The sequence below is a fragment of the Protomyctophum parallelum genome (assembly GCF_964188405.1).
Source record: "Protomyctophum parallelum genome assembly, chromosome: 1".
In the NCBI taxonomy this organism is placed as follows: Eukaryota; Metazoa; Chordata; class Actinopteri; order Myctophiformes; family Myctophidae; genus Protomyctophum; species Protomyctophum parallelum.
This window is the reverse complement of record NC_139697.1, coordinates 4,015,328-4,028,684: the sequence shown is the minus strand read 5'-3', so window position 1 is coordinate 4,028,684 and position 13,357 is coordinate 4,015,328. Positions and strand designations below refer to the sequence as shown.

Sequence of the window (13,357 nt, the reverse complement as noted above, 5' to 3'; positions counted from 1 at the left end):
TCAACATTTGAAACTGTTCTTAGTAGTCAAAATATTGTATTTACAAAATGGGAGTGTGTCTTCACTTCAGGAGGTATATTTCTATTATATACTGTCAATGAAAATAGACAATTGTCTTCCAGTATGGAATGCGAGCTGCTGCCTTCAGAGGTACATGTGTTTCTGCTGAAATATACTGTCCATGAAAATACACCACTGTCTTCACGTTTGGAACGCGAGCTGCTCAAATGCAAGTGTATTCTGGAATAGAAGAAACAACAGGACAATGTAAAGAATTATTGTCTTATTTCTTGTTGAATAAAATAATTCAGTTATTCGGGGGGGGTTTTCAACGTAGAGCCTTTTAGTTTACTTGTATGATTAGTCGATTACCTTGGCATCAGGGAGGCAGTTTCCGAACGCCTCCAGCAGTAGATTCTCCTCTCTCACCGCCTTGTCAAAGTCTGCATAAGACAGCCTGCTGTCGTGGTCGTGATCCTGTGAGAAACACAAATACAGAAAATGTTTTTTGAATGAAACATGAACAGAAGCCTTTCGGCCCACTGATTAGTGGTCTTGTAGATCTGCTATTTTCTAGTTTTTCGAAACAATGTTACAAAGTGCTGAACAATGGACACAAAACAATCAAGTTAAAACGGGGAAAAAGGACATAATAGTGTAATAATGCAAAAATACAGTACAAAGAAAGAAAGTTACTATGTTTACCCAGTTTATCCAGTAACTGGACTAAGCTCAAGAACTTGTTTACAGCCAGGCCCTGCTCATAGGACATTTCATGGTAGGGGTTCAATGCCTTGCTCAAGGGCACTTCAGCGGTGGTAATTTTAACGTGCTGGTCCGGGGATACGAACTATAGCGACCTTCCGATATCAAGACCGCTCCGCAAACCGTTCGGCCACCGCTGCCCGCAAACAACCTATACAAGACAGTATATAGGTCAGAATGGGTTAAGCTTGGACCCGTCTCTGTTCCTTTGGCAGAGGAACAGAGATGTCTCACATTATCCTTAGTTGATTACTATAGTCTGGGTCCCGGCTGGGTAGACATCAAAACCTCTCTCTCGGGTCATGAGCTAAAACCTTTGGGAAACACTGCAGTAGAGTGTTAACACATTTTGGGGCGGGAACCCCTTTTGGTCTTTTAAACATGACGTTATAATTTAGCTATTGAAAAATAGCAGACCGCGCTACGAGCTTGTAGGTCTGCTATTTTTGAAAAATCGTGAAAATGTGGCGCAAATCTTTGAATTCTTTCAGAGCGAACGTTTTTAACTAAAATCTTTGCTTCTGGGTGGGGGGGTGGGGGGTTCCTGGAACAACATATTTTCAGATGGGGGTCGGCGGCCATGTACATATATTTTTGGGGGTCCTTGACATGAAACTGTTTGAGCACCACTGACATACTGTAGAAAGTAAACATGGGTTTTTCAGAAAACTGTCAGGATTTAGAAGACATTTGTAGAATCAGGTAAAAAATGGGTTGAACTTTGGTTGGTTCTCGAGCGTGATCGCCACCAGGGGGTGCACTGCATCCGCAGTGGTTAGACACACCAACAGTCCCACAGGCATTCACCTGGGATGTTTTAGTTTTAGTCGACTAAATATAAGATTTTAGTCGATTAAATCTACAGTTGATTGAGTCGACTAAAATGTATTTATGCCGTCGTAATGGCTGATTTGACGCTTTAATAGCCGATCTACAAGCTCACAACGCGTTGCAGCGCGACGCGTTGTGAGCTTGTAGATCGGCTATTTTCAGCATGCAAGAAAGTGTAAAATGACTTATACTGGGTCTCTTGTCCACTAGTCCCTTCCTAACATTTTAGTCCAGTTTTTATTTGTTGACAAAATTGTCGATATATTTAGTCTTAGTTTTAGTCATCGTAGCTTTAGTTTTCGTCAGTGGAAAAAAAGTATAGTCGACGAACATTTTTCGTCTTAGTTTTAGTCGACGAAAACAACACAAATGTGACCAGATTTGACTGAGATTACAGCTTTTCACCAGAGGAGAAAAACTATATATATTCTTTTTCAAAATGAGTTAATAGCACAGGCAGACTCGTCACATACTAGAGCATGTCTGAAATAAGTGTCGGAGCTGAAATCGACATGTAAATATGAAATAAATGCTTAAACATGTAGCTATAGGTGTAATGTTAGAGACCACAGAAGACATGTAAATATGAAATAAATGCTTAAACATGTAGCTATAGGTGTAATGTTAGTGACCACAGAAGACATGTAAATATGAAATAAATGCTTAAACATGTAGCTATAGGTGTAATGTTAGAGACCACAGAAGACATGTAAATATGAAATAAATGCTTAAACATGTAGCTATAGGTGTAATGTTAGTGACCACAGAAGACATGTAAATATGAAATAAATGCTTAAACATGTAGCTATAGGTGTAATGTTAGAGACCACAGAAGACATGTAAATATGAAATAAATGCTTAAACATGTAGCTAGGTGTAATGTTAGAGACCACAGAAGACATGTAAATATGAAATAAATGCTTAAACATGTAGCTATAGGTGTAATGTTAGAGACCACAGAAGACATGTAAATATGAAATAAATGATTAAACATGTAGCTAGGTGTAATGTTAGAGACCACAGAAGACATGTAAATATGAAATAAATGCTTAAACATGTAGCTATAGGTGTAATGTTAGAGTCCACAGAAGTGAACCTTTTTCAAGCCTGTTTTCTCAACTCGCTGTTTCTCTGCCAGACATTACTCTATAAGCCATATCTCCAAAACCGGTGGGTCAAACTGAACAACCAATATGTCAATTTGAAGCTATGATTCCCTGCTTTCATATGACTTAAAAATAACTTTAACTGGCAGTATAATAATGGCAGTCCCTAAGTCAAATGTAGTCACAAATGGTCAGGCTGTGTTCTCCTCATACCATCTTCTTGAGCGTGATCTCCACCAGGTCTTTGATGCCCTCATCAGGGTCCTCCTCGGTGGGCTGTCTGACCAGGCTGTTCTTCAGCATGTGGAACATCTCCTCCCTGGAGATGTAGCCGTCTCCGTTCAGGTCGTACACCTCGAAGCAGTCTGACACACACACACACACACACACACACACACGCACACACACACACAAATAACACACGTTATTAATCATGAAAAGAGAACCCGTTTTACTGAACATATCACCCCGGTACTGGCCTCACTACACTATAGCTCCCTGTACATTTTAGAATTGATTTTAAGATTTTAATACTTGGCTTTTAATAAAGCTCAGAATGGCCAGGCACCGCAGTACCTAGCAGATCTTATTAAAACCCACCAGCCTGTCCGCCAATTAAAAACCATTCTGACCGGGCACCCATTTTGGTGTCAGCATCATGTTATGCTTTAGCTATTGAAAAATAGCAGATCTACAAGCTCATATCGCGCCACCGAGTGGCGCGATACGAGCTTGTAGGTCTGCTATTTTTTGAAAAATCGAAGAACGACTGACATTTTTAGAATCTGATCTCAGGTCAGAATGGGTTAATCAGACCAGTGTGTGTCCAGTGGAAACCTCGTATGAATCTGATCTCAGGTCAGAATGGGTTACGGTCCTCTACCTTAGCCCTACTAGAGGTGCCTAAAACAAAAATGGTGACAAAAGGGGGATAGGGTCTTTTCTAGCTGGGCTCCCAGGCTCTGGAACAGCCTGCCATCTGACCTGAGGTCTATTAGCTCCTTGGCTATTTTTAAAACTAAATTAAAGACCCACTTTTATAGGAAAGCCTTTTAAAAATCAATAACCAATGTTTGCTTTTAATTCCCTTGATAATGTCATTTTATTCTGCCTGCTGTTTTATTGTTATATATTGTTCTGTAACACTGTTGTTTTTATATTGTTGAGCACTTTGTGACACTGTCAAAAAAGGTGTTATATAAATAAAGTGTATTATTATTATTATTATATTACTGGTGTGTATATAGCGCTTTTGCTAAGTACCCAAAGTTGCTTTGCATAAAGGAAAGGAAGGAGGCAACTTTAATGAGAAAAACAAAAACAAAAAAGGAGAAAATAAGGATAAGGATGGGTTGGAGAGACAACCAATAGAGCACCGAAGTCCTGACGTAACTCGCTCATCCCTTCGATTCCCCTGGTTCGCGGAAGTAATTTCTCTATGGAGAATAACATGGGGTGATCTTAATATCGTCTACTATAAGCGTTGTGGTCCAAAAATAAACAAGCTGTCTCGGCGTTATTGTCAGGGAGGTGTCTCTGTATCGTTTGCAACAGTCAGTCACTCATATATGATACAGTCTGCTTCTAGCGAAAATCTAACTAATTCAGCAGCAGTAACATTAGCGTTTTCTCTCAGTCAGTTGATTCTTCATATTATCCATATGAGTGAAGCGGCCGGGGTGACATGTTTATTTTTCAAACACAGTTATATGAGGCGATCTAAAATCGCCTCAATGGGGATTTCAATGCAACTAAACAAATACATGAACCTGGGGACTGACGCCCTCTACTGAAAGTGACGTCAGACTTCGGTGCTCTATAAATAAAGTTTATTATTATTATTATTATTATTATATTACTGGTGTGTATATAGCGCTTTTTCTAAGTACCCAAAGTTGCTTTGCATAAAGGAAAGGAAGGGGGCAACTTTAATGAGAAAAACAAAAACAAAGAAAAACTAAAAAGGAGAAAATGTTAAGGATGGGTTGGAGAGACAACCTATAGCCAGGCCCGGCGCCAGGATGAAATGACAGAGGGGGCAATCGGGGGCAGGTATTGGACATGAAGACAATGCGCCACATTTGCATATCTATAGAGGGCGGAGGCGCACGATTTCGTTGGCTTCCTTCCTTTCAATGCCTGGAAATGTACCATTGTTTTGTCTGTAACTATTTGATCTAAGGGGGCAAAGAGGTTGATTTAGGGGGGCAAACACCCCCTTTGCCCCCCCCGTGGCGCCGGGCCTGCCTATAGCTAAACCGCAACTCCCAGTTGGTTACATTACGGTTTAGCACTCTGGGATGCCTTGTGAATGAAAAGTGCAATATTAATCAAATTAATTATTATTAGAAAAAATATGTTTTTTTTTGTTAAAGGGACACTTCACCCTTTTTGCTAAAAAATATATGTTAATGACATTTAGGAGCTTTAGAACACTTTCCTGGGGGTATTTATGTGTGTAATATGTGGTTTTAGATATTTTAGATTGTATCAGTGAGCCCGGTGTCTCTGATGTCATGGACACTGGGATCACGTATTACTTCCTGGACTACATGTGTACTCAGTAAGACAGACCTCCCCCTATCCACAAGGAGGAGCAGTGCACCAAAGTATTTTGGGAATTGTAGTCCAGGAAGGAAGTGAGACCAGTGTCCATGACATCAGAGACACTGGGCTCACTGCTATAATCTAAAATATCTAAAACCACATATTACACACACAAAGACCCCCGGGAAAGTGTTCTAAAGCTTCTAAACGTCATTAACATATATTTTTTAGCAAAAAGGGTGAAGTGTCCCTTTAAAGGCTTACAATTAGGAAACGGTTCAGGTTAGGATGAGGATTAGGCATTTATAGAGACTGTGGGCTGTATTTTGCGTGTCTTAAGTTCCAGGTCTTATTACTTAACTTAAGACCTGGAGGCGTGATCAATGTCATTTGGCTATTCTGGGTGGCCAAAGAGCATTGACCACGCCTCCAGGTCTTAAGTTAAGTAATAAGACCTGGTACTTAAGACACGCAAAATACAGCCCTATAGCTTTAGGGGTTAGAGTTGCAGTGCCTCATGTATAAACAGATAGTTGTACACCAGACAGTGTCACGCACTGAAAACAGCTGATCTACAAGCTCACGACACGCTGCAGCTCGCCACGAGGTGAGCTTGTATAGATCAGCGATCTTTTCCCGAAAAACTGCTTAAAATTGCTGTCCAGCGCGCGTGCCTGTGTGTGTGAGAGAGAGAGACAGAGAGAGAGAGACAGAGAGAGAGAGAGATAATTAAAGTAGGCGGGTGCCTTGATAAGTATAAGATTGGTTCATTACATTTTATTTTTTCATCCAACGTCCCACGCAGAAAGATGGACAGTCCTTCGATCCACTCCTTGGCACTGACGAAGCCGTCGTTGTTCTTATCGAACGCGTGGAAGACTGGGAGGAAGAATAATGGGGAAAAAAAAACATTGTATTCATTAACAGTTGAGCTGTCATTTTTTACATCTTCAGTGTCGGGCAGTACCTCGTACTTTAATTTATTTTCTTAATGTATCAGAAATAACAGATTTACAAGCTCACATCATGTCGCTTGTTTGAAACTATACCCTATAGTGATATGCCCCAAAATTGAGACGCGAGGATGAAAGTTGTTACAAGCTTTCATACAGAAAAGCATAACCACTCTGTCGGGTGAATTAAACCCTTATGTCCAAAACTGTTACTTTTCAGGATCAAAAGTATCTAAGGATCTAATAAAAAAATGGCAAAACGCTGTAGTATGATCAAGTACGACATTAATTTACCAAAAAAATAACACAAAAAAACGCAATATGGAGAGATAAGAAATGATAAAACAATTTATTTTGACAAAAATAACTACTTTGGATCTACTGGAAGAAATACAAAAATCATTACAAATATTAAGTTTTGGACAGGAAAGGATTCTGCCCATGCAACAGCGACAAAATTCTAAATCAGTTTAACCCATTTTGGGTGCAGGGAACCCCTTTTGGTGTTAGCATTACGTTATGCTTTAAGCTATTGAAAAATAGCAGATCTACAAGCTCATAGCGCGCCACAGATGCTTTAGCTATTGAAAAATAGCAGATCTACAAGCTCATAGCGCTACGAGCTTGTAGGTCTGCTATTTGTTTTTTTAAACGAAGAACGACTGACATAGAAACATAGCTTTTTTCAGAAAACTGTCAGGATGTGGAAGACATTTTATAGAATCTGATCTCAGGTTAAATCAGTTTAAAGACGGGACAACAGAACAGACACTGTACTGTACTGTACTGTACTGTACTGTACTGTACTGTACTGTACTGTACTGTACTGTACTGTACTGTACTGTACTGTACTGTACTGTACTGTACTGTACTGTACTGTACTGTACTGTACTGCATACCTCTGTCCATGATCATGTCGTCGGTCATCTGGAAGGTGTTGTGCAGGATGTTCCTGAACTTCCCTCTGTCCAGGCCGTGGAGCGTCCTGCCAGAACCACTGGGTTGACCTCCCACCAGTCCATTGAACTGCCTGATGAGACCCTCTGCCTCCGTCTTATTGACTGCATTCAACACACACAGACAGACAGACTGTAACAATGACACCCTCTGCCTCCGTCTTATTGACTGCATTCAACACACACAGACAGACAGACTGTAACAATGACACCCTCTGCCTCCGTCTTATTGACTGCATTCAACACACACACACAGACAGACTGTAACAATGAGACCCTCTGCCTCCGTCTTATTGACTGCATTCAACACACACAGACAGACAGACAGACAGACAGACTGTAACAATGACACCCTCTGCCTCCGTCTTATTGACTGCATTCAACACACACAGACAGACAGACAGACTGTAACAATGGGACCCTCTGCCTCCGTCTGATTGACTGCATTCAACACACACAGACAGACACACAGACAGACACACAGACAGACACACAGACAGACACACAGACAGACAGACAGACTGTAAAAATGGGACCCAATGCCTCCCTGCTTGACACTATATAGGGCTGTATTTTGCGTGTCTTAATTAAGTACCAGGTCTTATTACCTATCTTGAGTAAACTAAAGACCTGGAGGCGTGATCAATGCTCTTTGGCGCCACTTAGAATAGCCAAATGGCATTGACCACGTACGCCTCTAGGTCTTTAGTTTACTCAAGTTAGGTAACCTGGTACTTAAGACACGCAAAATACAGCCCTAAGCATCAAAGGGTTGGATTGGGGGGGGGGTCAAATCTATACTAATCAAATGATTCCTGAGCGCGGCACGGCTGCAGCTCACCGCTCCAAGAGATGGGTCAAATGCGGAGAACAAATTTCACCGCGGTGACGTGTGTGACAAATCGTATGACTTTGACTTTGACAGACAGACAGACAGACAGACAGACAGACAGACAGACAGACAGACACTAGAGCAGGGGTGGGCAACTTTGGCGATGGAGAGGGGCCACTATATATTTCCACACTCACTCCAGAGGGGCCACATTGCATATTACGGTTGTAGCAAAAATAGCAGATCTACACGCTCAAAAGATCTGCTATATTTTTGCTCTATTTGAATTTAAATCTTGAGTAATTTTTTTGCTATTTTTTTAAATTGGAATCCTGAAAAGTAACAGGACATAAAAAAAAAGACAATCATTTTATTACTAGTCATTAGACTACATATATAGACTGAAGTAATTAAAGCGGGTCATGTTCGCATGTTTGGAATTTTAACAGTTGAAATCAATAACATATCAGTATTGTGATAACCTGAGTGCCACATTAAAGGACCACTTCACCACTTTTCAACCTATCTTCATATAATAGAACGATGGCTTCCATTTTCGCATTGCAACTTTTCAGGACTAGAAAGCCTGCAGTTTTTATTAGCTTATATTCCCCATCGATGATGTCACTGGAAGACGGTTTCTGAACTGCCCACAGCCCTCCTATGAGACACAGACCGAGTAGAAAAGAATTGCGACATTTTTTCAAGATTATTAGGACTAAAAAAATACCTATTATATGAAGATAGGTTGAAAAGTGGTGAAGTGGTCCTTTAACATTTTCTCCATTTTAATCTGGCCCTAAAAAAAAATGTCTTCTACATCCTTACAGTTTTCTGAAAAAGCTATGTTTCAGTATGTCGTTCTTCGATCTTTCAAAAATAGCAGACCTACAAGCTCGTAGCGCGCTATGAGCTTGTAGATCTGCTATTTTTCAATAGCTAAAGCATAACATAATGGTCCACCTTCAATTAATCAAAACATTTAGAGACGTACAAATATAGACACTTCTATATAGCCAAAGAACAGAACAGGAATTCATCATAAAGGAGGTAAAAAGGGAAAAGAAACATATACAGTGAGGGGGAAAAGGAGTGGGGGGGGGGGATTCCGTTTTTACGGGGGCCAGTTTCGAATTGCAGCCGTCCGTATAGGTGCCCTTTGAGAGCGGTTTTGAAGGAGTCAAGGGATTTGCATGTCATGCCACTGGTCATGATATTTGCATATAAATACCCCCCACAGAGGCTGAAATTTACACAAATTAAAAATGTCTGGACTCTGTGCAATTTTGAACATTTTGGACCTTTACCCTAATAAAAGTAGGTCAAAAGAAAAAAAAAGTGCCCTTCTGGGCACAGGTCTCCACCAGGTTATCCACAGATCCGTGCAGTTAGAGGTAAAAACACTTTTCGGCCAGTTATAGCGCCACCTTGAGGCTGAGTTGAAATTGTTCATGTGGCATTTTGTCCTCGGCCTAGTGGGAATGTGGGTGCAAAATTTCACGGAAATCACGCAATGTGTTCATGATTTGCAGCATTTTGTTTGAAACTGAGCACTCCTGTGAACTTTGGAAGCCAATCTTAACCAATCAGGATGGAGTCTGAGAAATCTGAAAGACCGGTTTGGTTGAATGGCTCTAGAGAGACTGTGTACCAATTTGCGTGATGTTTGGACAAAATCTGTAGGTGTGCTGTGCAAAAACCTGTTTTGCACAAAGCGGCCTCCTGGTGGCGCTATAACAGGCCGTTCTGGAAAGTTTGGGGCAGAGGTTCATCGTTGGCATCCAGGGAGTGTGTGTGCAAAACTTGGCATCGACCGGGTTAACGGTGGCCGAGATTAGCTGCTCACGGACGGACGGACACACACACACACACACACACACACGGACGGACGGACGGACGGAGTGCAAAACATACTCTCCCCCCATGCCTTCGGCCTGGTGGAGACAATAATTGTAATATATGTTTTTTGTGATCATTAGAATGTCTAGAACATGTTTTATTCATTATTGTGAAAGATATCCCCCAAATGTAAATTATTAATTTATTATATTATTATATAATTATTATAAATTTCTCATCAAACTTTATTTTTTTTAACATATTTTTTAGTCTTAGTCCTAGTAGTACAAAGTAGTAGTAAGGTTGAAATCTATTTTTTGCAAGTAGAAATGAATGCGGGTCTTAGAGGGTTAATGACTGTTGGTAGGGGGAGTTCCACATTTTGGTGGCTGGTCTAAAGGTGTAGGCGGGACCCTCAGGGTCGGTAACACAGACAGTTATGGTGGTACTTGAAATTGAAGCGTTTGAGGACCACTGTAATAGGAATATATAAAAGAAAAACGCTATTAATAATAGTTACAGTGCAGTGGCAAGTTAGTAAAACAATAATGTAGGCAGAGTAAGAGTATACAACAACAGCCTCGGGAAAAAAATGTGGTTCTCAAACTTATTTCATGTCAAGGACCCCCAAATTAATAATAATAATAAATAAATGTATTTTCTGTGGTCAGATCCACTATAAGAAGATCCACAATCAATCCACTATAAGAAGATTTAACACTCATTTTAACAAAGGAAAATCGAATGTGCTGCACACACCCCATTTATCTTACGTTGGAAAAAGCTGGGCACTATATAGGCTAAGCCTAAGGCTACGTGACTATATGTCCAGTGTTGTTTTTGGCAGCAAATTTCTATTTTAGTTTTAGTCATAGTCTCTTGAATAGTTTTCACTTCGTTTTAGTCACATTTTACCTGGAGTCACCTGGAATGTTCTAGTGTTTAGTCTAGTTTTAGTCGACTAAATGTCATACGATTTTAGTCGACTAAATCTACAGTTGATTCAGTCGACTAAAATGTGTTTTGACAGGCCTTTATGTCGTTGTAATGACATATTTTACACTTTGGTTGCATGCTGAAAATAGCAGATCAGCGCGACGCGTTGCAAGATTGTAGATCTGCTATTTTCAGCATGCAACCCAGCATTAAACTGGATCTCTTGTCCACTAGTCCCTTCCTATAACACTTTAGTCTAGTTTTTATTTGTTGACGAAATTGTCAATATATTTAGTCTTAGTTTTAGTCATCATAGATTCGTTTTTATTTCGTTTTCGTCAGTGAAAAAAGGTAGTCGACGAACATTTGTCTCTTAGTTTTAGTCAACGAAAACAACACTGTATACGTTCTACTATAGTGCGTTTTCTAATCTCAGCGTATATCTAAAAACAAAGGTCAAATTATGCAATAGGCCTACTCACAGTGCTTCACTTGTTTCGACAGCCTTTCGGCCAGGTTCTGGATCAACTTTCTGTTCATAGCGGACATTTCTTTCATTTTACGTCCGTGCTGCAGCAGCTGAACTCGGCTGTGCTGAACTCTAGTCTGCACTCACTTGTTGACATGCAATCGCCATAGCAACAACGTCATAGGCTACGTTAGGGACACGTCGCACACATTCGTTTTCCCACCAGAGGGCGCTGAATACACAAAAACACCAGACAACCCCAAAAGAAAGGCAACATGATTCAACTGTTCATGATTCCTGTTCTGTTCTTTAACTACATAGAAGTGTCTATTTGTATGTCTCTAAATGTTTTGATGAATTGAACAATATGGACCCTGTTGTAAACAAGTGTAATGCTTAATTGGGTCGTCCACTCACAGTTAACAGTCTTTGTATTGAGTTTGTGCTTAAAATGTACTGTAAATTCTACAAACTGTTAATAAATATTTCAATCAATCAATCAATCAATCAAAACTACTGCATATATTATTCACAGTTGCAATGTAAACAGCCCAGTTTGTTAAGTTTGAAATAATATATATATTTACCCATTAGTACCCATTTTCATTTCAAGAAAAGACTAAGATTTAGGAATTTCATAATATAAATAAGAACATCAATTCAAATCAAATGCATCAATTCTTAAAGGAGAATTCCATACTAGAAGGCTTTCTTACCTTTCTTTGTAGTCGTTTCGTCCACACCAAAGAGGTCCAGGTGTTATTTTGTGCAAAAGCGCAATATTAAGCCATTTCCCCTACCATAAGCCCTCAATGAATTGCATTGAATTGAATTGAATGGGGCTACGGGGGGTGTTGTGTTAATAATCAGGCTTTGGCAGTGAGTCCATTTAGACTAAAATCACATCGTCATTGAGAACACCTGACAGCACCGAATCTCTTCGTCCTAAAACAGGAGATCTACAAGATTCAATACGATTGGCTCAGGGTGACGTCGGGGGTGGATGACGACACTCACCTCGTCAGGAGCGTTTATATAAAACCGCAGGTGGCGGCTGCGACATCCTCAACGTCTGCACATCGACATCCTCAACGTCTGCACATCGACATCCTCAACGTCTGCACATCGACATCCTTAACGTCTGCACATCGACATCCTTAACGTCTGCACATCGACATCCTCAACGTCTGCACATCGACATCCTTAACGTCTGCACATCGACATCCTCAACGTCTGCACATCGACATCCTCAACGTCTGCACATCGACATCCTTAACGTCTGCACATCGACATCCTTAACGTCTGCACATCGACATCCTTAACGTCTGCACATCGACATCCTCAACGTCTGCACATCGACATCCTCAACGTCTGCACATCGACATCCTTAACGTCTGCACATCGACATCCTTAACGTCTGCACATCGACATCCTTAACGTCTGCACATCGACATCCTTAACGTCTGCACATCGACATCCTTAACGTCTGCACATCGACATCCTCAACGTCTGCACATCGACATCCTCAACGTCTGCACATCGACATCCTTAACGTCTGCACATCGACATCCTTAACGTCTGCACATCGACATCCTTAACGTCTGCACATCGACATCCTTAACGTCTGCACATCGACATCCTTAACGTCTGCACATCGACATCCTTAACGTCTGCACATCGACATCCTTAACGTCTGCACATCGACATCCTTAACGTCTGCACATCGACATCCTTAACGTCTGCACATCGACATCCTTAACGTCTGCACATCGACATCCTTAACGTCTGCACATCGACATCCTCAACGTCTGCACATCGACATCCTTAACGTCTGCACATCGACATCCTTAACGTCTGCACATCGACATCCTTAACGTCTGCACATCGACATCCTCAACGTCTGCACATCGACATCCTCAACGTCTGCACATCGACATCCTCAACGTCTGCACATCGACATCCTCAACGTCTGCACATCGACATCCTCAACGTCTGCACATCGACATCCTCAACGTCTGCACATCGACATCCTCAACGTCTGCACATCGACATCCTCAACGTCTGCACATCGACATCCTCAACGTCTGCACATCGACATCCTCAACGTCTGCACATCGACATCC

At 41.0% G+C, this 13,357-nt stretch overlaps 1 protein-coding gene across 1 annotated transcript; it reads right to left on the bottom strand.

Moving 5' to 3' along the window:
• Positions 1–19: 19 nt before the first annotated feature.
• On the bottom strand, positions 20–11,391 carry clxn (calaxin). Its single transcript, XM_083782600.1, has 6 exons — positions 11,248–11,391; positions 7,102–7,263; positions 6,024–6,128; positions 2,916–3,067; positions 373–477; positions 20–240 (listed from the first exon to the last, which is right to left on the bottom strand). Exons 1-6 carry the CDS (start codon positions 11,321–11,323, stop codon positions 202–204), a joined length of 639 nt encoding a protein of 212 aa, XP_083638726.1. The 5' UTR covers positions 11,324–11,391; the 3' UTR covers positions 20–201.
• Between the last annotated feature and the right edge of the window lie 1,966 nt (positions 11,392–13,357).

What these genes read in the sequence shown, in the direction of transcription:
- clxn (XM_083782600.1), bottom strand. Translation starts at nt 11,323, where the DNA reads ATGAAAGAAATGTCCGCTATGAACAGAAAGTTGATCCAGAACCTGGCC. An exon ending in AGATCACGCTCAAGAAGATG is followed by an intron (nt 478 to 2,915) that starts GTATGAGGAGAA and finishes TGTTTCTCACAG; the next exon opens with GATCACGACCACGACAGCAG. An exon ending in ACTGCCTCCCTGATGCCAAG is followed by an intron (nt 241 to 372) that starts GTAATCGACTAA and finishes CTTCTATTCCAG; the next exon opens with AATACACTTGCATTTGAGCA.